Genomic DNA, 26854 nt, shown 5'->3' with positions numbered 1-26854 from the left:
GACGGGACGCTTACTACAGAGAGTGAACTACGTTCTGGCACTGGATCTTCGGGTACGCTGGTCTTTATGCCGTCTGCCCTCATCAGACCCAGGTGCGCTGATTGCAGATTGCTTGCAGGCGCGTGGCAGCAATGCGGGAAGAGCGAGCACGGGCGTGTACCGGTGCGCTTTCAGCACAGCTGCCGGCTGCGCTTGCAGCAGATGACATGCGGGATTGCGCATGCGCCGTGACACCATCTCCTTCTTTTTTTTTACATTTAAAATCAGATTTAAAAAAACATGTCTTCTTGCTGTGGCCAACATGCTAATGAGTAAATACACGTGACCACCTCCATTGTTGTTCTTTACCAGCCCCGTCCGTCTGATGTGTCCAATGCAGCGTGGTTTCCCATGAAGTACATCCAAAGCGACTAAAGCCAGTACTGTGCAGTGGAAAAGTGGCACTGCAAATCATACTGTATGCCCAAAACGTGTACAAGCCTTCACAGAAGATTGGAAGCTGTTAGAGATATGTATGCTTCCTGTGTAGCAGACCCATGTACTGTTCATAAAGACCTACTTGTGAACGGACAGAGGCCACCCCTAACTAACTGACTTTGTTTCTGCTTGCTAATGCATCTCCAAAAGTAAATTATACCGGAATACACTTCCCACTTGGCTCCTTCTCCATGAGCTTAAGTGCAGAAAACATCACTCACTGTGCTTAAGGTTTGACCTCTCCAATGAAACATGAACTCCTCATGTTGCTAAAGGAAGTGTTCCCACCTTTGCATCTGTTCCATTACACTCTTCCAGCTCCCACCCCGTTCGGCCTTGGCACTGGCGGCAAGTTGGACGCAGGGCCTGGGTCAGAACACCTCCCTCGCTGTCACTTCCTCCAAGCAGACCAGCCAAAAAAAAGCTGTTCTTTCTGTGGGAGCGTCTAGGCAGGGTCTCAGCAGGAACGCTTTATGAACTGACGCGCAATTAGTGTGTGAGGCTCACAGCTTGGATTGCGCTTAATGGTGCATGAAGTAGGATCGCAAGCCAGGGGCCTTTTATGTGCACGCCAAGTCTCCTTTACAGAGAGAGCTAAATCACTCAATCCATGTTTTATTTTTTCCACTAGTAATGCAGACGTTCACAAATGAAGTTACACTTGTTAGCCTTCGGTCCCAAAACGGTCTCTCATAAAAGTGTAATAAAAGTGTTCTAAAAAACTTTACTCACTACGACTTCACATTTTAGAAAAAATGTTTTTATGCCTATGTTGACATAAGAACCCTTGTTTTTTCAATGAAAAAAACATGGAATATTTTCCGAAAATAGTTGCAAAGCGGAATATGTATTTGTGATGAGGTCATTAGAGCCTTGACTTAGTAAACAATTGATTGTTTTTGCATTATTATGTGGGGTTAATGAGAGTTTATTCCCAAAAAACTATTCACCCTTTGGTCACAAAACGGTCAAATCAAAAATATGTCTATGTCAAGGAGACCAAATTCTATTATAATACAAAAAAAAAATGTTTACATTACATTACGAATCGAAATGATTAAATAATCAGAATATAACATGTTCGGTCCACTAAGGTGCTTTGAAGGTTTAAAGCAAGAATATCAGCAGGAAGCCTTGTCCTCAATCCACGTTCATTTCCTAATCTTTGCTGATTTTCTCAAGCAGCCGTGCTTCCAGCTGTGCAACGCTAACTTCTCAGAGAACTGTGTCACCAGACTTTTTAGATTTTGGCCATGCGTCAACCTTATGTTGCAAACTTGTCTATGTGGTCTTACACACAGTGTCTTTCCTTTTTGTTTTCAGGAGCAAGAAGAGAACAAAAGTGCAACTAGCTGGCCAGAGTACTACATCGATCAACTTAATTCGATGGCAGCTGTAAGTCATCATAACATGAACTTTTTTTATTTTCATCACTGGTTGTAAAATAGCTCATTACAGTTGGGCGGAAACCCTCCTCTGAGGTTTCATACGTGTGAATTGGATATTCCTCCACCTTGTCCAAGAGGTTTTCCTGCCTTTTTTTTTAAAGATGATGTCATTTAAAAAATAACAAATCACATTTGGATCATGGATGGTAATAATAATCTTGTTTAGGCTTTATTTTAAGGGGAACTGCAAAAATGTTGCCTAATGTTTAAAATACTTACGAGACACAAGAAGACAAAAATAATTTTTTAAAAATTCTAACGTAAAAATTGGCTTGTTCTATGTGGCTAGCAATGCTGCTAATGGGAGCAATCCATTCTGCCTCTAAATCACTTTAAAAATGCATTAAAAAAACATGAACGATTCTTCATTTATGTTCTATAATCTGTATAATAACCTCGATGTAGCGACATTGTTATTGAAAGAGCGAACAAACATCTTTTGATAGCGTACTAACACATTGGCATGCTACAATATTAGCTGTGAGCTACTACAGCGAGAGATAAGCTAGCTTCCACGTCAGCACTCGAATCGCGTTTGAGTTTGTAATGCACAACACAATGCGATAGGACACATCTCTACTGACTGAAAAACATGAACAACCATATTACAATATCTGTTAAGTATTTACCCACATTTCATGTTTTGTTTGTACACAGCTAAGTCAAGAGAATATGTGCTGTAGTTGTAATAACACACATGATGTGCTGCGTGTATCATGATCAATATTAAAGTGACTCACTCGATGGACAGTTGTTTGTTTGGTCCAGCTGGCTGGGGACGTTTCCAGTTGATTTGGGGTAAGCTCTCCATTTATGTCGAAATAGCTTGGCTCCATATTTACAGCGTCAAAGTCACGTTGACCTCACTCTCTCGGCTTCCGTCTGCGCCAACGTTTTACTCTCTGTTTGTGCTTGCTTCTATAAGCAGCAGTTCATCCTGCGTATATTCAGCATCAAAAAGATCCTTATCTTTTTTAAGCTGAATATACGGAGGATTCACAAAAGGTTGTGGTTATATTTGTCCAAAAATAGTCGTCTTCTTTGTCTGTTACCAAGTCTGCCATGATAACAACACACTCGCGTTTGTTTCCGGAAGTAGAAACAACACATTTATTGCCAGGAAGTCAGAAGTGCGCTGCTATGGAAACAGAAATAAATGCGCCGAATAAATTAGTTGCGGCAATGCTTAAAATGATCAAAATATGGTAAATATTGTAAAAATGTACATATTGTTATGAACCTGTCTGTTACTACATTATACATAGGCTTGAAGTGTGTATATAAATTGTTGGTGGAGGGTTTTGAAGTTCTTTTAGAAGGCTACAATTCTGACACCATTAACCACATCATTTTTTATCATCTTTAGGATGATAATGATTGTGAACGATAGGCATAATTTTAAAAAAAGTGCACCTCCCCTTTAAGCTGTTCTTTAAAGTGGGAGCAACTTGACAAAAATTCAGAAAAATATATTTTTCAAACTTTGTACACTAACTTGAGTTATGTTTAAAAGGACACACAATATATTTTTATGGATTAGATTAGATTTTGTAGGGACTCAAAGCGCTTTACACTAAGAACTCAGTATTTATTCACTCCACAGTCATGATGGTGGTAAGCTACATTTGTAGACACAGCTGCTCTGGGGTAGACTTTTCAGTTCCTACAGTGAGAACTATTGAAAACCCCCAGTTTTTATTGTAACGTATATGCTTATGCTTTGTGTTCCAAAGAGAAAGACTCTTCTTGCTCTGGAGAAGGAAGATGAGGAGGAGAGGAATAAAACCATAGAGAGCTTGAAGACGGCTCTAAGGACACAACCGATGAGGTAGACATCAATTAAATTACCTTGATTCCTCACATTATTATGCACATGACTTATTGAACAGAGGTGATTAAGTGGTTGGTTTGCCTTCTTCTTCAGGTTTGTGACCCGCTTCATTGACGTGGACGGCCTGACATGCATCCTCAACTTCCTGAAGAACATGGACTACGAGACCACCGAATCGCAGATCCACACGTCGCTAATCGGCTGCATCAAAGCACTGATGAACAACTCTCAGGGCCGCGCCCACGTGCTCTCACACACAGAGAGCATCAATATCATCGCCCAGAGCCTGGCCACGGAGAATGTCAAGACCAAGGTGGCCGTGCTTGAGATCATGGGTGCTGTTTGCCTGGTCCCAGGAGGCCACAAGAAGATCCTGGAGGCCATGCTGCACTACCAGCGCTTTGCCTGCGAGAGGACGCGCTTTCAGGTACAACTATGGATGGTGTCAGGGTGATAGATATGGTAGAACTTTAAAGCTATTTAACCACCGTAATAACTTGTCTTCTTTCACAGACACTTATAAATGATCTGGATCGGAGTACAGGGCGCTACAGAGATGAGGTCAACTTGAAAACAGCCATTATGTCTTTTATTAATGCAGTGCTGAGTCAAGGCGCAGGAGAGGTGACTTTGCAGTTTCTGCACTTTCCTTAACACTAGAAAACTGCTGTGTTGTCATTCTAATGTTCTTTTTCCTGTGTTAATTTTCAGACAAGTCTGGAGTTCCGTATCCACCTGCGATATGAGTTCCTGATGCTGGGAATCCAACCTGTTATCGATAAGCTACGTTCCCATGAAAACGCCACGTTAGACAGGTGAGCTTAGTACTGCAATGATGGGCAAGTGTCCAAATAGAGAATGTCTGCACATAGAATAGGTCGTCATATTTACCCTTTCGCAGGCATTTAGACTACTTTGAGATGCTGCGCAATGATGATGAGCTGGCACTGTCGAAACGTTTTGAGTCGGTGAGCAAGAGAAACCTTCCTTTTATAACACAAGTAAAAACAACACATGCTGACTGTATCCTTCTGCTGCAGGTACACATCGACACCAAGAGTGCCACCCAAGTGTTTGAACTCATCCGCAAGAAGATGAACCATACTGACGCATATCCACACTTTATGTCCATCCTCCATCACTGCCTCCTAATGCCACGTAAGTGTTTGCTACTGCACTGTTATCAAACATAGAAGTGGCGATGCCCCATTTAAAATAAACACAACATTAATTCTCTGTGGTTTCAGTCCAAAAAGATAAGTATGTTGTGATAAGGCAGTGCAGGATTCCAGGCTTCACTGCACATGTTCATTCTTCAGAGTTAGAGTCATTAGATTGTTGGGCGTACGTCCAATATCCTGACAGCAAACATCTGCATTAGTTGCTTTGTCACATTCTGGTGTTTGTCTGGACTGCGAGATGCAAAGACGTCAGGCAGGTGCAGGAAAAAAAGACCTTTGTAATCAGGGAAACACAAAAAACAATAATGTGCAGCTGGGAAGCGTGCAAACAGAACACATGTGTAAAGCGCAAAGCAAAATGATCCAGCCCTGTCCTTTCTAAGCATCCTGATCGGCAACCAGGGACAGGTGTGTCCCGATTGCCAATCAGGGACCGGTTAGGTAGTCAACGCTCAAACCAGAAGCAGGAAGGCAAACAGGAAGTGAAACAAAAAATAAGAACGCTGGACAGGAAGTAATACAAAATACAAGTAAGCAATAACTGTCATGTGAGATCCTCTCTAAGCATCCTGATTGGCAACCAGGGACAGGTGTGTCCTGATTGCCAATCAGGGACAGGTGAGGTAGTCAACGCTCAAACCAGAAGCATGAAGGCAAACAGGAAGTGCAACAAAGAATAAGAATGCTGGACAGGAAATAATACAAAATACAAGAAAGCAATAACTGTCATGTGAGATCATGACATACTTTCTCCCATTAGACTTTCACATCCTCAGTGCAGGAAGGAGCTGCCTGCAGGTCTTTTTGAACCACAGCCATAATACTTTACAATGCACTTATGTGATTACTGTGATATGCCTGTTTTCTTGGTGTACCATACAAGTGTTAAGATGGTGTTTTTGTTTTATTATTGATCTACACATAGTGCAATCATTAGTGCGAGTTATGTATTTATTTTATTTTTTCATTGTGTTTTACTTTTGCTACTGTATGTGAAAATCTGCATCGCAAAATTTCCCCATTGTGGTGAAAAGTCTATCCTGTCTTATCCTATCCTATGTTAACCTTCCGCTTTAGGTCACATTTTAGTATTCTTCTGTGATATCTGACACTTGGCACCCAAAACATCAATAACAGAACACCTGTCAGCAGTAAATTGTCAAGGGTATCATGCGCAATAACATTTAGTCGCGCTAGCATGTGAAAAAAATTGATGCCACCATGCTGTAAATTACAAGGACACAGCCACCATGTCTGACATTCATTATGAACGCTAATGCGTATTTTCTTTTCTCTCTGCAGACAAGAGGAGCGGTAACACGGTGCAGTACTGGCTGCTGCTCGACCGTATTGTCCAGCAGATGGTCCTGCAAAATGACAAAGGTCACGATCCCGATGTCACGCCACTGGAGAACTTTAACGTGAAAAACGTAGTGCGGATGTGAGTGCTCACGTTTCTCCTTTTTAGCAGACAGGTGAGTGAGTCCTAGCTTGTTAATTGTGTGTGTCGTCCCCTTCAGGTTAGTCAACGAGAATGAAGTCAAACAGTGGAAAGAGCAGGCAGAAAAAATGAGAAAAGGTGAATAACCTAACCTCTATTCAATAATTATCCCATAGTAATAAGCAAGTGGTCAAAAAACATCAGCATTAACATCTGTAACAGTTGGCAACTTACTAATGTATTTTTTATGAACACCCACAAGATGGCAGTAACTGTATTTTAATTATGATGAGTGATCCATTTTATTTAGATCTGCATGCACTTAAAATGTTGGTTGGTTACATAAGAACTCATGCAAGTGACACTAGCTGTACTTTATAATGGATTCATCAGCGGTGTTAATGCTGGCTCCGCAGTTTTATCTTCACTGCTCTTACAACATTGGTTCTGTTGCTGGTCTTCTACTTTTTCATGCGCTCCAAGTCATTATTAAAGTTAAATAAAATGTGTTATATATGAGTATATAGAGCATGTACGGTATGATTCTTAATGGGCATGATAGAAACAAACAAGCTTTCAAATAAAATTCTTCTCCACTGATGACTTCCTGCCACAGAGCACCACGAGCTACAGCAGAGATTCGAAAAGAAGGAGCGCGAATGTGACGCCAAGACGCAAGAGAAGGAGGACATGATGCAGACACTCAACAAGATGAAAGAGAAACTGGAGAAGGAGAGCAGCGAGCACAAGAATGTCAAGCAGCACGTGGCCGAACTCACAGCACGGCTCCACGAACTCAGCACAGTATGTCGAACTTTATATTTGATATGTCTCTGAATGGCCATTCGGCTCACAATCCTTGATCGATTAGCTATCACATTATTGTATTGGTTGGCATACTCTTTCCCTGATTGTTTTGGACTCCTGCTTCCATGCCTTCCATTTGCATGTAGCTCAACTTATCGTAGCTGACGTCACATTTCTCTTGCTTAAACAGCAAACTATTTGCGACTGAATCAACAGCGCCTCTGCTGGAATCAGCCAAGTAGTGCACTCTAATACCAAATGGATTATTATGCCCATCTCTATCATTTGTTTCCTTGTTTTGTCATCCGTTTTAAACCACATATCAAATCTCTTCCTCGCAGAGACAAGCTGCCGTTGTCCCAGGCGGACCCCCTCTGCCCCCAGGACCCCCCGGTGGCCCTGTACCAAACACGATTGCCTTCTCTGGCTTGTGTCCGCCTCCTCCCCCGCCTCCGGGTGGCATCATGCCTCCCCCGCCTCCCCCTCCTCCACCGGGCGGCCCTCCACCCCCTCTGGGGCGCGCCCCCATAGGAGGCATCCCACTGCCTCCAGGAGCTCCACTGGGACCTTCCATGAAGAGAAAGAACATTCCGCAGCCGTGCAACCCACTCAAGTCCTTCAATTGGTCCAAGTTAGCTGAGGTGAAGAAATATACTTGTCTAAATACTTCCCTCTATAGGTCCTTTTTCACCATTTTGACTTGAAGTGTGACATGGAAAATTATGTTATTTTCTTCCACTCAGAATAAACTTGAAGGCACCGTTTGGATGGAGGTGGATGATGCAAAGGTTTTCAAAATCCTGGATCTGGAGGACATTGAAAAAACATTTTCAGCCTATCAGAGACAGCAGGTACTGATGCATCATTTTTTTACACCACATGCTACCATCAGTGTGGTTTTAGGGCATTCATTTGATTTACTTCATCATTAACCATTTGCTATACTTGAATGGAAAGCCACACGTGACTGAACATGCATGTTTGATTCACTAAGCATCAATTATTTCTTTCCGCCAGGTCACCTAATGCTGAACACTGTTTCTAGCAATGGACATAACAATGTGCATGAGCTTTTTTGGCTAATTTGTATAAAAAATCAACCAGACACCTTTACCATTAAGCATTAAGTGTGTAATCATCCCCACATCCACTCACACCTGGCTGCTGGCCTCATGAGTGCTGAATGAGCTTTTGACTATTTGCCGTGTTGTGTTGTGTTGTTTTGGGCTGCCATCATGCAACTGCTTGACTTATTCTAATGAATGCTTAAATCTTCCCTTGCTTCCCGACTGCATTTTAGGACTTCTTTACGATCAATAGCAACAAACAGGTGAGTGTGCTTACCTAAGTATAGTAGTCATATAGTCTGGGAACTCACTTGCCAATTTAGAAGACACACTTTAATTAATAAATCACTGTACTGATCCGAATATGGAAAAGTTCATTCATAAAAGAAAAACAAGTCTTAATAAGAAGGCCATGTTATATTCAGGGTCTAAAACCAGCATGTGTCGCCATACCACAGCTTTTCTTCCTGTCACTCGTTCACATATACAGAATATATATATATATATATATATATATATATATATATATATATATATATATATATATATATATATATATATATATATATATATATATATATATATATATATATATATATATATATACACACACATACACATACAGTACAGGCCAAAAGTTTGGACACACCTTCTCCTCATTCAATGTGTTTTCTTTATTTTCATGACTATTTACATTGTAGATTGTCACTGAAGGCATCAAAACTATGAATGAACACATGTGGAGTTATGTACTTAACAAAAAAAGGTGAAATAACTGAAAACACGTTTTATATTCTAATTTCTTCAAAATAGCCACCCTTTGCTCTGATAACTGCTTTGCACACTTTTGGCATTCTCTCGATGAGCTTCAAGCACACCTGTGAAGTGAATACCATTTCAGGTGACTACCTCTTGAAGCCCATCAAGAGAATGCCAAGAGTGTGCAAAGCGGTAATCAGAGCAAAGGTTGGCTATTTTGAAGAAACTAGAATATAAGACATGTTTTCAGTTATGTCATCCTTTTTTTAAAGTACATTCCACATGTGTTCATTCATAGTTTTGATGCCTTCAGTGACAATCTCCATTGTAAATAGTCATGAAAATAAAGAAAATGCAGTGAATGAGATGTGTCCAAACTTTTGGTCTGTACTGCATATATATATACATGTATGTGTGTGTGTATGTATATATATATGTATATATATATATATATATATATATATATATATATATATATATATATATATATATATATATATATATATATATATATATATATATATATATATATATATACACACACTACCGCTCAAAAGTTTGGGGTCACATTGAAATGTCCTTATTTTTGAAGGAAAAGCACTGTACTTTTCAATGAAGATAACTTTAAACTAGTCTTAACTTTTGAACGGTAGTGTATATATATATATATATATATATATATATATATATATATATATATATATATATATATATATATATATATATATATATATATATATATATATATATATATATACATATATATATACATATATATATATATATAAAATTGAATATATTGGCAAGCGAGTGTACTTGTTTACCTGTAATTTGGTTCTCCCCTGTGACCTTTTTGTATAGTCTGTGTGTGTGTGTGTGTGTGTGTGTGTGTGTGTGTGTGTGTGTGTGTGTGTGTGTGTGTGTGTGTGTGTGTGTGTGTGTGTGTGTGTGTGTGTGTGTGTGTGTGTGTGTGTGTGTGTGTGTGTGTGTGTGTGACCGACCGACCGACATTATACTACATTTGAACGTCACGCTGTCTCATTGACACTATTGTCACAATTCGCCTGATAGAAAGAGGCAGAGGACGACACGCTGAGCTCCAAAAAGGTGAAGGAGCTGTCAGTCATCGACGGGCGCCGAGCGCAAAACTGCAACATTCTCCTCTCAAGGTACTTAGTGGCTGGTGGGATGGTTATTTCATCCACTGCAGAGAGTCAGCGGGTGCTCTCGTCAGCAGCATGTTCTCTTTAAGCTTTACAGATGCCATGTTTGCTCTGCCATGGCACATGATAGTATTGGTCATTGTAAAGGGTCTATTCGAGGGGTGGTTCTCACTAGTTATTTAGGAGCACAGCCTCTTTTAGAGCGTAGGAAAAATGTAGTAATGGACAGATGGGTTGCTTTGTGCAGGTTGAAGCTTTCCAATGAGGAAATCAAGAGAGCCATCCTTACCATGGATGAGCAGGAGGACCTTCCGAAAGACATGCTGGAGCAGGTATGTTAACGAACACCTTTTCTCTAAAACATTTAATGAACTTAAATGACTGAATTTACCTCCTTTGGCATTTAGTTGCTAAAATTTGTGCCGGAAAAGAGCGACGTGGATCTTTTGGAGGAGCACAAGCACGAACTGGACCGCATGGCCAAACCCGACCGCTTCCTCTACGAGATGAGCCGGTACGCATTTTCTTCCCTCTCGTTCCGTCTCCAGTTGTTGTGACAGCTTCACAGAACATTAGGTCTGCTGCCAAGCAGCAGGCCGTGTTTTTTCTTTGTCAGCGGTGCTAAACAAAGAGACACAGATTGGTGCTCTGCAGCGGAAAACAACGGTTGTCTGTGAATCACACTCCATAAATAAATGGAGCCAGTATTATGATAATTTAGTTTTCTTTGCAGTTTAGTCAACAATGTCATGACAGTTATGTCTGTTTTTGTACCCCTGGTGTACACTTTTGACTCTAGAATAAACCACTACCAGCAGAGATTGCAGTCTTTGTACTTCAAAAAGAAGTTTGCAGAGAGGGTAGCAGAGATCAAACCCAAAGTTGAAGGTGAGCAAAGTGTGAGTCTTTCTATGAACAAGGCCGCCGCTTCAGACGTTAACATTTTTTCTTTGTGACTCAGCTTTGACCAAGGCTTCTAAAGAGGTCTTACACAGCAGAAACCTGAAGCAGCTCCTGGAGGTGGTGCTGGCCTTCGGCAACTACATGAACAAGGGACAGAGGGGCAACGCGTATGGCTTTAAAGTGTCTTCTCTCAACAAGATCGCCGACACCAAATCCAGCATCGACAAGTAAGAGCGCCATTTCAACCCAGCAAGTTTACAATGTGACTCATCGAAATGTTCCCCTGTGTTGCTAGAAATATCAACCTCCTGCACTACTTGATCACCATCCTGGAGAAGAAGTACCCCAAAGTGCTCAGGTTTCAGGGCGACCTGGAGAATATCCCTGAAGCAGCCAAAGTCAAGTATGTGGAGCCTAAAACACTACATCATATCATATCATAGATAACCTCTTACGTGGTCTTATTATTAGACTTAATATGACTCATATTCTTTTTAGTTTGATTCATGATAGTGTTAGTTTTTTCCCACTGGACTATAATTTATTTTGATGATGCCATTGTCGAATTTGTATAATTGGTAATGACGGATGTGCATGTAAAATTTTTTTTAAAGGATAACTGTATTTTCAGGAAAATCATTATTTGTTGTTAGTGTCAGCATTTTACCTTTTTGGCATGACATTATGACTTTTATCAGTTTTTTTGTCCAAAATGATAAATGATAAATGGGTTATACTTGTATAGCGCTTTTCTACCTTCAAGGTACTCAAAGCGCTTTGACAGTATTTCCACATTCACCCATTCACACACACATTCACACACTGATGGCGGGAGCTGCCATGCAAGGCGCTAACCAGCAGCCATCAGGAGCAAGGGTGAAGTGTCTTGCCCAAGGACACAACGGACGTGACTAGGATGGTAGAAGGTGGGGATTGAACCCCAGTAACCAGCAACCCTCCGATTGCTGGCACGGCCACTCTACCAACTTCGAAGACTTATAAAAAAAAAGAGGCATGGTTTAATTAATGCCTGCAAACACTGGTTTTATCTTAAAAGAACAAATCCTATAGTTCTAATGCCTATGTGTCAAAATCAAGGCCCACGGGATATTTGATTAGTATTACAACCGGCCCCCAGGCTACAGCCGCCTGCTGCTGCTGTTTTGCACGCACCAATATTTTTGTCATGTGTTTTGGAAAAAGGTTGTCATAAACGTTACTTAATTCACTTAAAAAAAATACAAAAGAAAACCATTTTTTATGCATATGTAAATGTATTCAGTTATAAACATTCCTTCACTTTCTTCCTTCCTTCATGGATCTAAACTTTAGCGTTGCCAGTATTTTTTTCTATATTTTTTGTGTAATATTTTCAGAATGTGTTTGTTCTATTTTTGGCCAAAGTAAGACAAAGAAAACAATCTGAAGTTGTCTTTATTTTCTAGTTTTAATGCCATGATTTTAATGGTCCAGCCCGCATGTGCACAGATTTTCTTCCACGCGGCCCCTGAGCTAAAATTAGTTTGACACCCCTGTTTTAATGGATGCATAGTTGTATATTGTATCTGTGCACTAATCAATGTTGTTGTCCTCACTTAGTGTCGTTTACCATTCACATGTAATTTCTAAGGATTTGCAATTTGTGCTCTATCAAATCCAGTCTTGTTTTTGTTTAACTATCCTCAATAGAGAACTCATTAAGATACAGGGAAATGTAAAATTTTTACTTCAGAGTATTTCTTAAGTTATTTCGAGGCAACTTGTGATCACTTTAAAAGAAAAAAAAGTTGCAAATATTATAGTAATATCACAGTATTCCGATCAAGGTTTGATGCTGCCGATTACAATGCGGGTACCAATACCAAATATGGATTTACCCCAAATTTTTCAATTTATATATGGTGAGTGCTAATGACATTTTAACAATATCAACACAATATTCAAACTTGTTCCTTCTCTTGTATTACTAGTTTGTAAACATTAACAAAAATGACATAAAAATTATTGACAAAATAAAAAATTATATCTAACTTTTGTATCAATTATACACTGATTTTGACTATCGACACCAGCAATTTATGGAAAGATTCTCCATTCTCTTATGTGTCGTGTATTGACTCTGACGTTGTTGACACACCAACAGTTGTTGTTATATTATCCTCCCTCTTATTAATCTACTTGTTAATGTAATGTTAATATCTGCCTACTTTCTGCTGCAACATGGTTCCATCCACACTTATTAAAATGTACTAAGCACTGATTTCTTGGTTTTGTTGCAAGCTAGCCTAGCGGTTAGCTTAGCTATTAGTATGCATGCTCGTGGCCTGCTCTCAGTGTGTAACAGGTTTAGCCTTTCAATAAGTACCATACTTCAGTGTTTTTCAACCACTGTGCCTCGGCACACTAGTGTGCCGTTAGATACAGTCTGGTGTGCCGTGGGAGATTATGTAATTTTACCTAATTGGGTTAAAAATATTTTATGCAAACCAGTAATTATAATCTGCAAATGTGCCGTTGTTGAGTGTCTGTACTGGCTAGAGCTTGGCAGAGTAACCGTGTAATACTCTTCCATATCAGTAGGTGGCAGCAGGCAGCTAATTGCTTTGTAAACGTTGTATCTAATGCTTAAACCAAAAATAAACAAAAGGTGAATGCCGCTAAGAAAAGGCATTGAAGCTTAGGGATGGCTATAGAAAACAAAACTAAAACTGAACTGGCTACAAAGTAAACAAAAACAGAATGCTGGACGACAGCAAAGACTTACAGCGTGTGGAGCAGACGGCGTCCACAAAGTACATCCGTACATGACATGACAATCAACAATGTCCACACAAAGAAGGATAGCGTCCGCACAACTGAAATAGTCTTCATTGCTAAAACAAAGCAGGTGCGGGGAATAGCGCTCAAGGAAGACATGAAACTGCTACAGGAAAATACCAACAAAACAGAAAAAGCCACTAAAATAGGAGCGCAACACACTACACACAGGAAAACACCAAAAAACTCAAAATAAGTCACGGCGTGATGTGACAGGTCGTGACAGTACTTTGAGACAAGAGGTTATGGTTTGAATTCATATCCAAAACTTGCCAGAATTACTTTTTACTGTCAATATTGACTGAGTTTATTCTTTTAATGTTTTCTGCTGGTGGTGTGCCTCCGCATTTTTTCAATAAAAAAAATGTGCCTCGGTTCTAAAAAGGTTGAAAAACACTGCCATACTTGATAATGATACTTAAGAAACTAAAACAATGCAGTAATGGAGGTGATTATTATTCATTTAGGGAGCAGCTCCACACTGTGTATGGAGCAGCTGGCCGCTTGTCAGCCGGGGGACCAAAAATAGAGTCAGTCTCAGTTTGTGATCGACACCTGGTGTAGAGCTTTGTACATGTGAATCAACAGGTGGAGCCAAACGACTTCTCTCCATGCAAGCCTTTACTTCTGTCACTCACACACATGTCTCAAAAACAATAGAGAAGTTATGATGTAATTATAACATTATTATATTCACTAATTGGCTGGGAGAATCTCAGGTTGTGTACTGAATTATAAAAATGTTATTTGCCTTAAAAACCTGCCCTGTGTGACAACTTATCTGTTTTGCACTGCAGCATGACCGAGTTGGAGAAAGACATCGGCAACCTGCGGAGCGGTCTCAAAAACGTGGAGAGCGTATGTCATCTTTTTTTGCTTTTGAACTGGTTTTTGTATATGTCAGATCTGGGCAAAATGCGGCCCGTTAAGATTTTCAATCCGGACCGCCGGACGTTCTACATAATTTTCTTAGACCTTTAACATCAAACCTGTTGCGCCATTATGATGTGCAGTGCTGTTTTTAAATTACCATAAGTCTTGAACTATAGAAAGTATTTCAATGGTTGAAATCTGCACTTTTGGGTGTTACACAAGTTATTACGGTAATCTACGTCACAGCAGCTCAGGCGAGGAACAAAGCAGAGTGGGCGGGGTTTATTTTCAGAGCAGCTACCCCGAAACGTGTGTGTCAGAAACAGATGCGGAATTTTTTTACATGATAATAAATCATATTGTAGGTGTTTATTACACTCTGCATTCATATTTTGCTGTTTTTTTTACATTTTTGTTTTGCTTGATTGTAAAAGATACACAACTATCGAGGACCTGGTCTGAGAAGTAAAAGAGGAGCGACGCTCATATTTTAATAATATTCAGTGTTTTATTGTTCATAGTTAATATTGTAAATCACACTTTCTTTATTTTAATGTACATTTTGGGTGTCCTATTCCATAAAAAACTTTAAAATTACATTCCGTTTTTTGAGGTGGTCCGTCATAACGTTTTTAGAACTCTTATTGGACATTGTGACTTTTGGTATTAGTATTCCTGAAAAAAAGGGACCCAAACACACATTCTGTACAGCAGATTTTTACAGCTAAATGTGTACATATAATTTATATACACATACACTTTGGCCCCCCAGACACATTTTTTTCTCTCAATGTGGCCCCCGAGTCAAAATATTTGCCCAGCTCTGCTCTATGTTGACAATTGAAACTCTCTTGGTTTGATTTCCAGGAGCTGGAGTACCAGAAGAATCGACCGCAGGAGATGGGCGACAAGTTTGTTTCTGTGGTGAGCCAGTTTATCACCCTGGCTAGTTTCAGCTTCTCCGATGTAGAGGACTCTCTTACAGAGGCCAAAGACCTGGTGAGTACTAGTCCACAGCACGCTATTACCAGGTACTATTTAGGCATTAATGACAAAAGTACCTAATAGGCTATTGTTGTTGTTAGCTAACTCTGCAGTCTCCATTTTGCTGCCCTCAATCTCTTCTTAGATATGGCCACATGTCAAGAAGTTGTTAAAAATCCTCAGACACCTTTCAAAGAACTCTTAAAAGTGGAACAGAAGCGTGGCAGCTTCCTAACATGCAGGACTTCTTACTGGTCACCCGCTCGCTGCCGTGTGTGCAAGAGCCAAACCAGGACCAGATTTCATGGCTGCATCGCGTTAGACACAGCTGCGTCACTAAAGACAGACATTTTGAAGTTTAACAAGAATCGAGCCTCCATTAGACCTTTACAAGAAGAAACCTGAGCAGGTTGTCCTTTTAGGGAGAGAGCCGGACACGCCAAGGTCTGATTTACGCGTTCCTTTATTGGCACAGAAGGTTTTTATCTGGAGCATTTTCCGTCGCCACGCTCTGCACTACGTAGACCTGAGTGGCGAGTTGGTCACATGGCAACCATTAGTCTCTGTGAATCATTTACAGTCTTGAATATTTGTTTACAGTGTTTCTCTGAGTTTGTGGTGTTGTACTTAAACTTGGAGAAGTCTTTGATGCTGTCGCAGCATGTCCTCCTTTTCACCTGCTGTGAAAAGTAGCCAACTGTCGTGGTGTCCGGCCTCAGCTGTAATCAGTAGCTGGTCAAATGCGGTTCCACACGGCCTTCAAAGCCGCCGTTCTCATTTCAAAGAGCTAGGTCCTAACGAGTCCTCTGCGAAACCCGCTAGTCCTGAGGGGTCCCTCTTTTTTGCTCTTTTCTCTTGCAGTTCCTGAAGGCCGTAAAGCACTTTGGCGAGGATGCCAGCAAGATGCAGCCCGACGAGTTCTTTGGCATCTTCGACCAGTTCGTGCAGTCGTTCATTGAGGCGCAGCAGGAGAACGAGAACATGCGGAGACGCAAGGAGGAGGAGGAGCGCCGCGCCAAGATGGAAGCTCAGGTACCTGAACCATCAGCCAGTCTTTTTATCTAGCTTTAGTCACCTCTGTGTGCGCTTGAAAATGTTACTTGCCCTACTGTTAACAACAAACCCATCAGCTCTATTATTGCTGCCTCAGCAGTTCTGCATCTTTGGTTCTGTTGTTGTTGTAATGAATGATCTGCTTTTTACTTTCTCATGCATTCCTCAATACAAAACCCAAAACCAGTGAAGTTGGCACATTGTGTAAATGGTAAATAAAAACCGAATACAATGATTTGCAAATCCTTTTCAACTTATATTCAATTGAATAGACTGCAAAGACAAGATACTTAACGTTCAAACTGGTAAACTTTGTTATTTTTTGCAAATATTAGCTCATTTGGAATTTGATGCCTGCAACATGTTTCAAAAAAGCTGGCACTAGTGGCAAAAAGACTGAGAAAGTTGAGGAATGCTCATCAAGCACTTATTTGGAACATCCCACAGGTGAACAGGCTAATTGGGAACAGGTGGGTGCCATGATTGGGTATAAAAGCAGCTTCCATTAAATGCTCAGTCATTCACAAACAAGGATGGGGCGAGGGTCACCACTTTGTCAACAAATGCGTGAGCAAATTGTCCAACACTTTAAGAACAACATTTCTCAACGAGCTATTGCAAAGAATTTAGGGATTTCACCATCTACGGTCCGTAATATCATCAAAAGGTTCAGGGAATCTGGAGAAATCAATGCACGTAAGCGGCAGGCCCGAAAACCAACATTGAATGCCTGTGACCTTCGATCCCTCAGGCAGTACTGCATCAAAAACCGACATCAGTGTGTAAAGGATATCACCATATGGGCTCAGGAACATTTCAGAAAACCACTGTCAGTAACTACAGTTCATCGCTACATCTGTAAGTGCAAGTTAAAACTCTACTATGCAAAGCGAAAGCCATTTGTCAACAACACCCAGAAACGCCACCGGCTTCGCTGGGCCCGAGCTCATCTAAGATGGACTGATGCAAAGTGGAAAAGTGTTCTGTGGTCTGACGAGTCCACATTTCAAATTGTTTGTCGAAACTGTGGATGTCGTGTCCTCCTGACCAAAGAGGAAAAGAACCATCTAGACTGTTATAGGCTCAAAGTTCAAAAGCCAGCATGTGTGATGGTATGAGGGTGTATTAGTGCCCAAGGCATGGGTAACTTACACATCTGTGAAGGCACCATTAATGCTGAAAGGTACATACAGGTTTTGGAGCAACGTATGTTGCCATCCAAGCAACGTCTTTTTCATGGACGCCCCTGCTTTTTTCAGCAAGACAATGCCAAGCCACATTCTGCATCTGTTACAACAAAGTGGCTTCATAGTAAAAGAGTGGAGGTACTAAACTGGCCTGTCTGTAGTCCAGACCTGTCTCCCATTGAAAATGTGTGCTGCAATATGAAGCCTAAAATACCACAACGGAGACCCCGCACTGTTGAACAACTTAGGCTGTACATCAAGCAAGAAGAAAGAATTAAAATATTAAAGTACCAATGATTGTCACACACACACACCAGATGTGGTGAAATTTGTCCTCTGCATTTGACCCATCCCCATTGGGGAGCAGTGGGCAGCAGCGGCGCCGCGCCCGGGAATCATTTTGGTGATTTAACCCCCAACTCCAACCCTTGATGCTGAGTGCCAAGCAGGGAGGTAATGGGTCCCATTTTTACACCTGAAAAGCTTCAAAAATTGGTCTCCTGAGTTCCCAAATGTTTACTGAGTGTTGTTAAAAGGAAAGGGCATGTAACACAGTGGTAAAAATGCCCCTGTGCCAACTTTTTTGCAATGTGTTGCTGCCATTAAATTCTAAGTTAATGATTCTTTGCCAAAAAAAATTACGTTTCTCAGTTCGAACATCGCAGTCTATTTAATTGAATATAAGTTGAAAAGGATTTGCAAATCATTGTATTCTGTTTTTATTTACCATTTACACAAAGTGCCAACTTCACTGGTTTTGGGTTTTGTATTATTAAAGATGAAATATTAGGGTTTTACACATGATGAAGAGCCTTTTTCCAATTAGCACTTGGTTCCAAATCCAAATAAGAATATGTTCTAACACTAAAGTAAATTCAGTTACAGTAGAGCCTCGATTTATGAACTTAGTGCCTGCTTTACTAAGATCCAAAAACCACATGCTAGAAAGCGTATGCAAAAAATTAAATGACGTGTAGTGGGCGTGTTGCTAAGAACACTGCATGTGCAATTGAAAAGTGGAATTTATTAATAAAACAAACAAAAAGCGAGGGCAACGGGGAAGTGCTCTGAATAAACAGGCTATGACGAAACAAAACTAAATGCAAAACACTTACAGGGAATGTGGAGCTGACGGCGTCCACTAGTGATGGGTCCGGCAACACCGCTCATAGAGCAAAACCCTGTGTCGGTGCGCGTACCGCTTTTAGAAAGTCACGTGACCGATCATGAGCTGTTTTGGTCACGTGACCGATACGCGAACTGTGTCGCACTTCCGCCTCCTCTGTGCCCTGTGAGCAACGTTCCCTCTAAGGTGTGCGCTTGCGCAATTGCGCACTGCTCAAGCGTCCTCTGCGCACAGCAGATATATGCCGCGCACCAAATCAATCCCATCTGAATTCTAAACAAAATAAACACATTTATTCTGTGTAATTTTGCAATGCAACTCTGAGTGACAGTGACAACAAGCGGCCCTAACGGTGTTCGTCAACACCGTTCAATTATTGTAACGTCTATCGAGATGCTTCGGGGACAGGAATTATATCGATCACTTTATTGAGCAAAACTGATTATATTCGGCCATAACCACACCAAAAACATGAGTAAAAAACTTATATCTCGAAAAACTAGTAATTTTCTGCCATACAAACCAGGCCAAAAGCAACTTGTCATCTGTCACCAACACGCATACCACTAAGCCACTGGTGCGTTTATGGCCACACAAAAAGTCGGACAACTCAAACACCACACAAAGTTACACTATGACTCCTCAGTCATACGTGTGCTTATTTTACTGTCATTTATTATTAATGTTAATTTAAATAAATAAATGATAAATGGGTTATACTTGTATAGCGCTTTTCTACCTTCAAGGTACTCAAAGCGCTTTGACAGTATTTCCACATTCACTAATTCACACACACATTCACACACTGATGGCGGGAGCTGCCATGTAAGGCGCTAACCAGCAGCCATCAGGAGCAAGGGTGAAATTTCTTGCCCAAGGACACAACGGACGTGACTAGGATGGTAGAAGGTGGGGATTGAACCCCAGTAATCAGCAACCCTCTGATTGCTGGCACAGCCACTCTACCAACTTCGCCACGCCGTTTATATTAATCATGGAATGTTGTTACTAGAGAAAGTTACAGGAATGCACACTTCATCCTATGCTTACATTTCATTGTGCAACATGAGGATGTTTAAGGGAAACTAAATGTGATCTCTGAAAGGGGTACAAATGATTTCCAAAGCAGGACCCCCACCCAGACATATTGTACAATACTAATCCATAGCTTATGAAAAACAAGATTTATTTTTTATTTTCATTACAAGTGGGCCAAATCACTAATATTAAAAAATAATCTCATGAAAATGACTCCTCTCATTAAAGTGTTATTATAAAAGATTGGTTTGAGACAGGTGTGCTGCTGGTATTGCCACGTGTGATATTGCTCACATGTGGTCCACTAAATGCTCACTGAGTTTTTGTGTTTGCTCAGACACATGAACAATTAGAGGGAACATTGCCTGTGAGTGGGTCTTTTCTACAGCCAGAGAAATAATAACTAAGAGAAATCGTCTAAAATTTAGTACGTTGAAAAAACGTTTTTTTTTAAATTAAATAAAAATGTGTAAAAAAAAAAAAAAAAATTCCCAGTCCACAAGCATCCTCATCCCTGTTCTCTTAGTTTTCCATGTTATGATACATGTTCACATTATTTATTGACTGTATCTAAAAAAGATACAAATATATTTTTATTTAAATGAATATATGAAATAATCCTAAATGAAATACAATGACTTGGTTTATATTATTGTATATACTAGGTCATAAAATCAGTGTCAGTTGAGTCGGTCCATACGTTGCCTGTAGGGATTTTTAATGTCCAGCAGATGTCAGTATTTAGTGACACAGTATCAATACAGTTTTGCAATGTGTCGAAACGCTTCATGACGCCTCATCAACCCATCACTAGCGTCCACACAGTACGAGTGGACTTGCATTAAGCATCCAAAAGGATCGTCTATGGTCACCAGAGAATCAAGAATAGTAGCATCAACAAACCATGACCCGACAAAGAATGGTGGCTCACACTCAACTTCAATAGAACTGATTGCAAACAGAAAACAAGTGAGGGGAAATGCTCTGGGAAAGATGTGTGAAGCGGTCACGAAAAAACACCAACACAACAGGAAGAGTCACCAAAATAAAAGCACAGGACAGGAACTAACACAAAACACCGGAGAACATCAACAAAAAGGGCATATACATATACTATAGTAATATATTTCCTGGGGGAAAAAAACGCCTCAATTGAATTTGTTTTAATCAGCCCCATAAGTCATCCAGCAGCAATAAAATCATAAAAGAAAATTGCTGAATAGACCATAAGTCCCAATATTTCACCAAAATGTTGACACACATGCACGTAGGACAGAGGATTCTCGTCTGACTTTGCAGCGCAAGCACTGATCCTGCAGCCGTGTGTGGAACTGTCAGTTTGCACCTTCTTCGTGCTAAATAAAACGCAAAATAGTGCTCGCAAGATGGTGATGAGTGTTGATAAATCACAGTGCGCGTGCTAAATAATTATATTAGCATTTTTCTCCTACCAGTATTGTGGTCGTTTTGATGATCAGCATGTATTATGCATATTAATCAAGACAGACGCAAAATAGGTTGCACGCCTTATTCTGCTCACTTAACAGACGCAATCCACTTTGCACAGTGGATCAGCTTTGTGTGTGCTATCAGGTTTGCACGTGTTTTAGTACATGCAAACCTTTAGTAAATCAGGCCCTTAATTGGTTCCTCAACAGGGTTCGTGAATAGTAAAGTTTGCATATTAAAACACATTTCTCCATAAGAAACAATGTAAACATGAATAATGGGTTCCAACGTTGACAAAAGATCATTGAGTTCAAACCCCGGCCGAGTCATACCAAAGACTATAAAAATGGGACCCTTTACCTCCCTGCTTGGCACTCAGCATAAAGGGTTGGAATTGGGGGGGTTAAATCAGCAAAATGATTCCCAAGCGCGGCCACCGCTGCTGCTCACTGCTCCCCCCACCTCCCAGGGGGTGGAACAAGGGGATGGGTCAAATGCAGAGGGTAATTTGGTAAATGGTAAATGGGTTGTACTTGTATAGCGCTTTACTACCTTTTTAAGGAACTCAAAGCGCTTTGACACTATTTCCACATTCACCCATTCACGCACACATTCACACACTGATGGCGGGAGCTGCCATGCAAGGCACTAACCAGGACCCATCAGGAGCAAGGGTGAAGTGTCTCGCTCAAGGACACAACGGACGTGACTAGGAAGGTAGAAGGTGCGGATTGAACCAGTAACCCTCAGATTGCTGGCACGGCCACTCTCCCAACTTCGCCACACCTAGTGTGTGTGTGACAATCATTGGTACTTCAACTTTTAACTTTAACTTATTTTAGTATCAATCAAAGTGTATTTATATAGCCCTTAATCACAAGTGCACAAGCCACAACGACATCCTCGGCTCAGATCCCACATCAGGGCAAGAAAAAACTCAACCCAATGGGATGACAATGAGAAACCTTGGAGGGGACCGCAGATGTGGGGACCCCCCGTGTACACTGTTGTGTTTACACTGTTTTTGTGTGTATACTGTTATGTTTACATAGTTTTTTGTGCCCCCTCACCCTGGGCGACCGGTGCAATGGATGTTGAGTGGATCTAGTTAATAGTGTGAGAGTCCAGTCCATAGTGGATCTAACATAATATTGTGAGAGTCCAGTCCATAGTGGATCTAACATAATATTGTGAGAGTCCAGTCCATAGTGGATCTAACATAATAGTGTGAGAGTCCAGTCCATAGTGGATCTAACATAATAGTGTGAGAGTCCAGTCCATAGTGGATCGACCATAATAGTGTGACAGTCCGGTCCATTGTGGATCTAACATAATATTGTGAGAGTCCAGTCCATAGTGGATCTAACATAATATTGTGAGAGTCCAGTCTATAGAGGATCTAACATAATATTGTAAGAGTCCAGTCCATAGTGGATATAACATAATAGTGTGAGAGTCCAGTCCATAGTGGATCTAACATAATAGTGTGAGAGTCCAGTCCATAGTGGATCGACCATAATAGTGTGACAGTCCGGTCCATTGTGGATCTAACATAATATTGTGAGAGTCCAGTCCATAGTGGATCTAACATAATAGTGTGAGAGTCCAGTCCATAGTGGATCTAACATAATAGTGTGAGAGTCCAGTCCATAGTGGATCGACCATAATAGTGTGACAGTCCGGTCCATTGTGGATCTAACATAATATTGTGAGAGTCCAGTCCATAGTGGATCTAACATAATAGTGTGAGAGTCCAGTCCATAGTGGATCTAACATAATATTGTGAGAGTCCAGTCTATAGAGGATCTAACATAATATTGTAAGAGTCCAGTCCATAGTGGATATAACATAATAGAGTGAGAGTCCAGTCCATAGTGGATCTAACATAATAGTGAGAGTCCAGTCCATAGTGGATCTGAAATAATAGTGAGAGTCCAGTCCATAGTGGATCTAACATAATAGTTTGAGAGTCCAGTCCATAGTGGATCTAACATAATAGTGAGAGTCCAGTCCATAGTGGATCTAACATAATAGTTTGAGAGTCAAGTCCATAGTGGATCTAACATAATAGTGTGAGAGTCCAGTCCATAGTGGATCTAACATAATAGTGTGAGAGTCCAGTCCATAGTGGATCTAACATAATCATGTGAGAGTCCAGTCCATAGTGGATCTAACATAATCGTGTGAGAGTCCAGTCCATAGAGGATCTAACATAATAGTGTGAGAGTCCAGTCCACAGTGGATCTAACATAATAGTGTGAGAGTCCAGTCCATAGTGGATCTAACATAATAGTGTGAGAGTCCAGTCCATAGTGGATCTAACATAATCGTGTGAGAGTCCAGTCCATAGTGGATCTAACATAATCGTGTGAGAGTCCAGTCCATAGTGGATCTAACATAATAGTGTGAGAGTCCAGTCCATAGTGGATCTAACATAATAGTGTGAGAGTCCAGTCCATAGGTGGATCTAACATAATCGTGTGAGAGTCCAGACCATAGTGGATCTAACATAATAGTGTGAGAGTCCAGTCCATAGTGGATCTAACATAATAGTGTGAGAGTCCAGTCCATAGTGGATCTAACATAATTGTGTGAGAGTCCAGTCCATAGTGGATCTAACATAATCGTGTGAGAGTCCAGTCCATAGTGGATCTAACATAATCGTGTGAGAGTCCAGTCCATTGTGGATCTAACATAATAGTGTGAGAGTCCAGTCCATAGTGGATCTAACATAATAGTGTGAGAGTCCAGTCCATAGTGGATCTAACATAATAGTGTGAGAGTCCAGTCCATAGTGGATCTAACATAATAGTGTGAGAGTCCAGTCCATAGTGGATCTAACATAATCGTGTGAGAGTCCAGTCCATAGTGGATCTAACATAATCGTGTGAGAGTCCAGTCCATAGTGGATCTAACATAATCGTGTGAGAGTCCAGTCCATAGTGGATCTAACATAATAGTGTGAGAGTCCAGTCCATAGTGGATCTAACATAATCGTGTGAGAGTCCAGTCCATAGTGGATCTAACATAATAGTGTGAGAGTCCAGTCCATAGTGGATCTAACATAATCGTGTGAGAGTCCAGTCCATAGTGGATCTAACATAATCGTGTGAGAGTCCAGTCCATAGTGGATCTAACATAATCGTGTGAGAGTCCAGTCCATAGTGGATCTAACATAATAGTGTGAGAGTCCAGTCCATAGTGGATCTAACATAATAGTGTGAGAGTCCAGTCCATAGTGGATCTAACATAATAGTGTGAGAGTCCAGTCCATAGTGGATCTAACATAATAGTGTGAGAGTCCAGTCCATAGTGGATCTAACATAATAGTGTGAGAGTCCAGTCCATAGTGGGGCCAGCAGGAGATCATCTTGAGTGGAGACAGGTCAGCAGCGCAGAGACGTCATCAACTGATGCACAGATGAGTGGTCCACCCTGGGTCCCGACTTTGAACAGCTAGCGCATCATCTGCACGCAGGAGAGGGGGGCAGAGCAGAAAAGAGACGGCAGATCAGCTGGTCTAAAAGGGGGGGTCTATTTAAAGGCTAGTGTATACAAATGAGTTTTAAGATGCTTCTACTGTAGTAGCATCTCTAACTGTTACTGGGAGGACATTCCAGAGTACTGGAGCCCGAATAGAAAACGCTCTATAGCCCACAGACTTTTTTGGGGCTCTGGGAACCACCCAAATATCGATCAGCCTGCCCACAATGGCTGTGCTGCAGGCACATTGGATGAAAAGTTTGTAAGTGAAGAGAAATTTCGTAAATCAAAGCATATTTTTATCAAGTCTGTCGTTCGTAAAATGAAATGTTGTATGAGGGGTTCCTAAATGGAGGTTTCACTGTAATAGTTTCTAGCTGTCACAATCATAAAACCTTTATTAACTGTACAATGTTTTAACATTTAACATGTCCTAGAAGTGTATAAAATAAAACTAAAATAAAGAAAACTCCTATTTCTACACCTCCAGCTCAAAGAACAAAGGGAGAAGGAGCGAAAGGCGCGTAAAGCCAAGGCGAACGGCGAGGACGATGGCGGGGAGTTTGACGACTTGGTGTCGGCGCTGCGCTCAGGTGAGGTGTTTGACAAGGACTTGTCCAAGATGAAGCGCAACCGCAAGCGCATCAACAGCCAGAACACTGACTCCGGCCGAGAGCGGCCCGTCACCAAGCTCAACTTCTAAGAGCCGGAAGACGTCCGCTCCTGTCCTTGTAGGTACTTTTCAGGTTTTTTTTCAAATATCTGTTTCGACCCGACATACACATTCCTCTCCGTTCCTGCCTGGCAACAAGCACACACACACACACAGCCACGCCCGCTTTGACATTTTTTCCCCCATCCTCGGGAGCATTTCACGTCTAACAGCGACGATGCTGGAGAACACATTTGGATTGGATACGCTCTTTTTCTACGTGCGACTTTTAGACTCGTGGGGACGTTTTTTGTACAAAGTGATGTCACGGATCCTCGCTGCTCTTTTTTTCGGGAGACTCAATTTCCAACCTGAAGCTGCTGAGCGGAGCATCTACCAGGGAAGGAAGACGCTTCATTTTACCAGAGCTTTAACCGCAAGCAAAGTAGATTTTCTCCTGATTTCACACGTGTGCAGCGTTTATATATTTAAAGATGTATCAGAGCACTGTTTGTTTTTACTTATTCCTGTTAAGAGCTGGCCTTAACTGTTGATCTTATTTCAAGTTGGTACTCTCCGGGCCTGGGCCTAAAAGTCACTCATGTCATAAAGGACGTACATGTGTACAAAAAGGTTGCGCGCTTGTTACACATTTGCACATATAAAAGTCATAATGCCATTAAAAAACATACCCAACCAATTCACTACATGTTTTTATCCCTGTAACTCAGGGATGGGCAAACTACAGCCCGGGGGCCACGTTTCTTTTTAGTCCAGCCCGCCAAATATTAGAACAAAATTAAGCAAAGTTTGAGAATTGCCAAAACAAAACTGATACTAGACTTTGACGCATTGGCAAAAAAAAAAAGGGTGATCAACAACACTGAAAGTGAATGTAAGTGTTAACCCTGTAATACCATGTTTGTGTTTCTTTGAGGTTTGGACATGATATTGTTGAAAATAGAAGTATAGCCCATGTTTGGGAAGTCTACTATGAAATGCATCATGTGTTCGCCCGGCCCATCTGTCAAATTTCAAAAGCCCATGTGGCCCCTGAGCCAAAAGGTTTGCCCACCCCTGCTGCAACTGTTGCTGTGTGGCAGCAAATTATTTTA

General features: G+C 41.0%; 1 protein-coding gene across 3 annotated transcripts in view; it reads left to right on the top strand.

Moving 5' to 3' along the window:
• The window catches only part of LOC133648433 (disheveled-associated activator of morphogenesis 1-like), a 118384-nt gene extending 91927 nt beyond the window's left edge, over positions 1–26457 (top strand). For 2 of the 3 annotated variants that reach the window (XM_062044516.1, XM_062044517.1), the window contains exons 4-26: positions 1801–1872; positions 3659–3753; positions 3850–4183; positions 4270–4380; positions 4468–4571; positions 4658–4724; positions 4797–4914; positions 6240–6378; positions 6458–6516; positions 6995–7182; positions 7527–7826; positions 7929–8036; positions 8486–8515; positions 10083–10180; positions 10422–10506; positions 10582–10688; positions 10974–11062; positions 11136–11304; positions 11373–11480; positions 14692–14752; positions 15635–15766; positions 16613–16783; positions 25578–26457. In XM_062044516.1, coding sequence (XP_061900500.1) covers positions 1801–1872; positions 3659–3753; positions 3850–4183; positions 4270–4380; positions 4468–4571; positions 4658–4724; positions 4797–4914; positions 6240–6378; positions 6458–6516; positions 6995–7182; positions 7527–7826; positions 7929–8036; positions 8486–8515; positions 10083–10180; positions 10422–10506; positions 10582–10688; positions 10974–11062; positions 11136–11304; positions 11373–11480; positions 14692–14752; positions 15635–15766; positions 16613–16783; positions 25578–25790 — 2958 coding nt within the window. In that variant the 3' untranslated portion in view covers positions 25791–26457. The remainder of the gene's footprint in view (positions 1–1800; positions 1873–3658; positions 3754–3849; positions 4184–4269; positions 4381–4467; positions 4572–4657; positions 4725–4796; positions 4915–6239; positions 6379–6457; positions 6517–6994; positions 7183–7526; positions 7827–7928; positions 8037–8485; positions 8516–10082; positions 10181–10421; positions 10507–10581; positions 10689–10973; positions 11063–11135; positions 11305–11372; positions 11481–14691; positions 14753–15634; positions 15767–16612; positions 16784–25577) is intronic. The other variant, XM_062044518.1, reaches the window with a different exon arrangement.
• Positions 26458–26854: the final 397 nt, after the last annotated feature.

Source organism: Entelurus aequoreus, linkage group LG04 (genome assembly GCF_033978785.1).
Source record: "Entelurus aequoreus isolate RoL-2023_Sb linkage group LG04, RoL_Eaeq_v1.1, whole genome shotgun sequence".
Classification (NCBI taxonomy): Eukaryota; Metazoa; Chordata; class Actinopteri; order Syngnathiformes; family Syngnathidae; genus Entelurus; species Entelurus aequoreus.
Note: the sequence above shows the minus strand (reverse complement) of the source record. Positions and strands in the feature narration are given on the sequence as shown.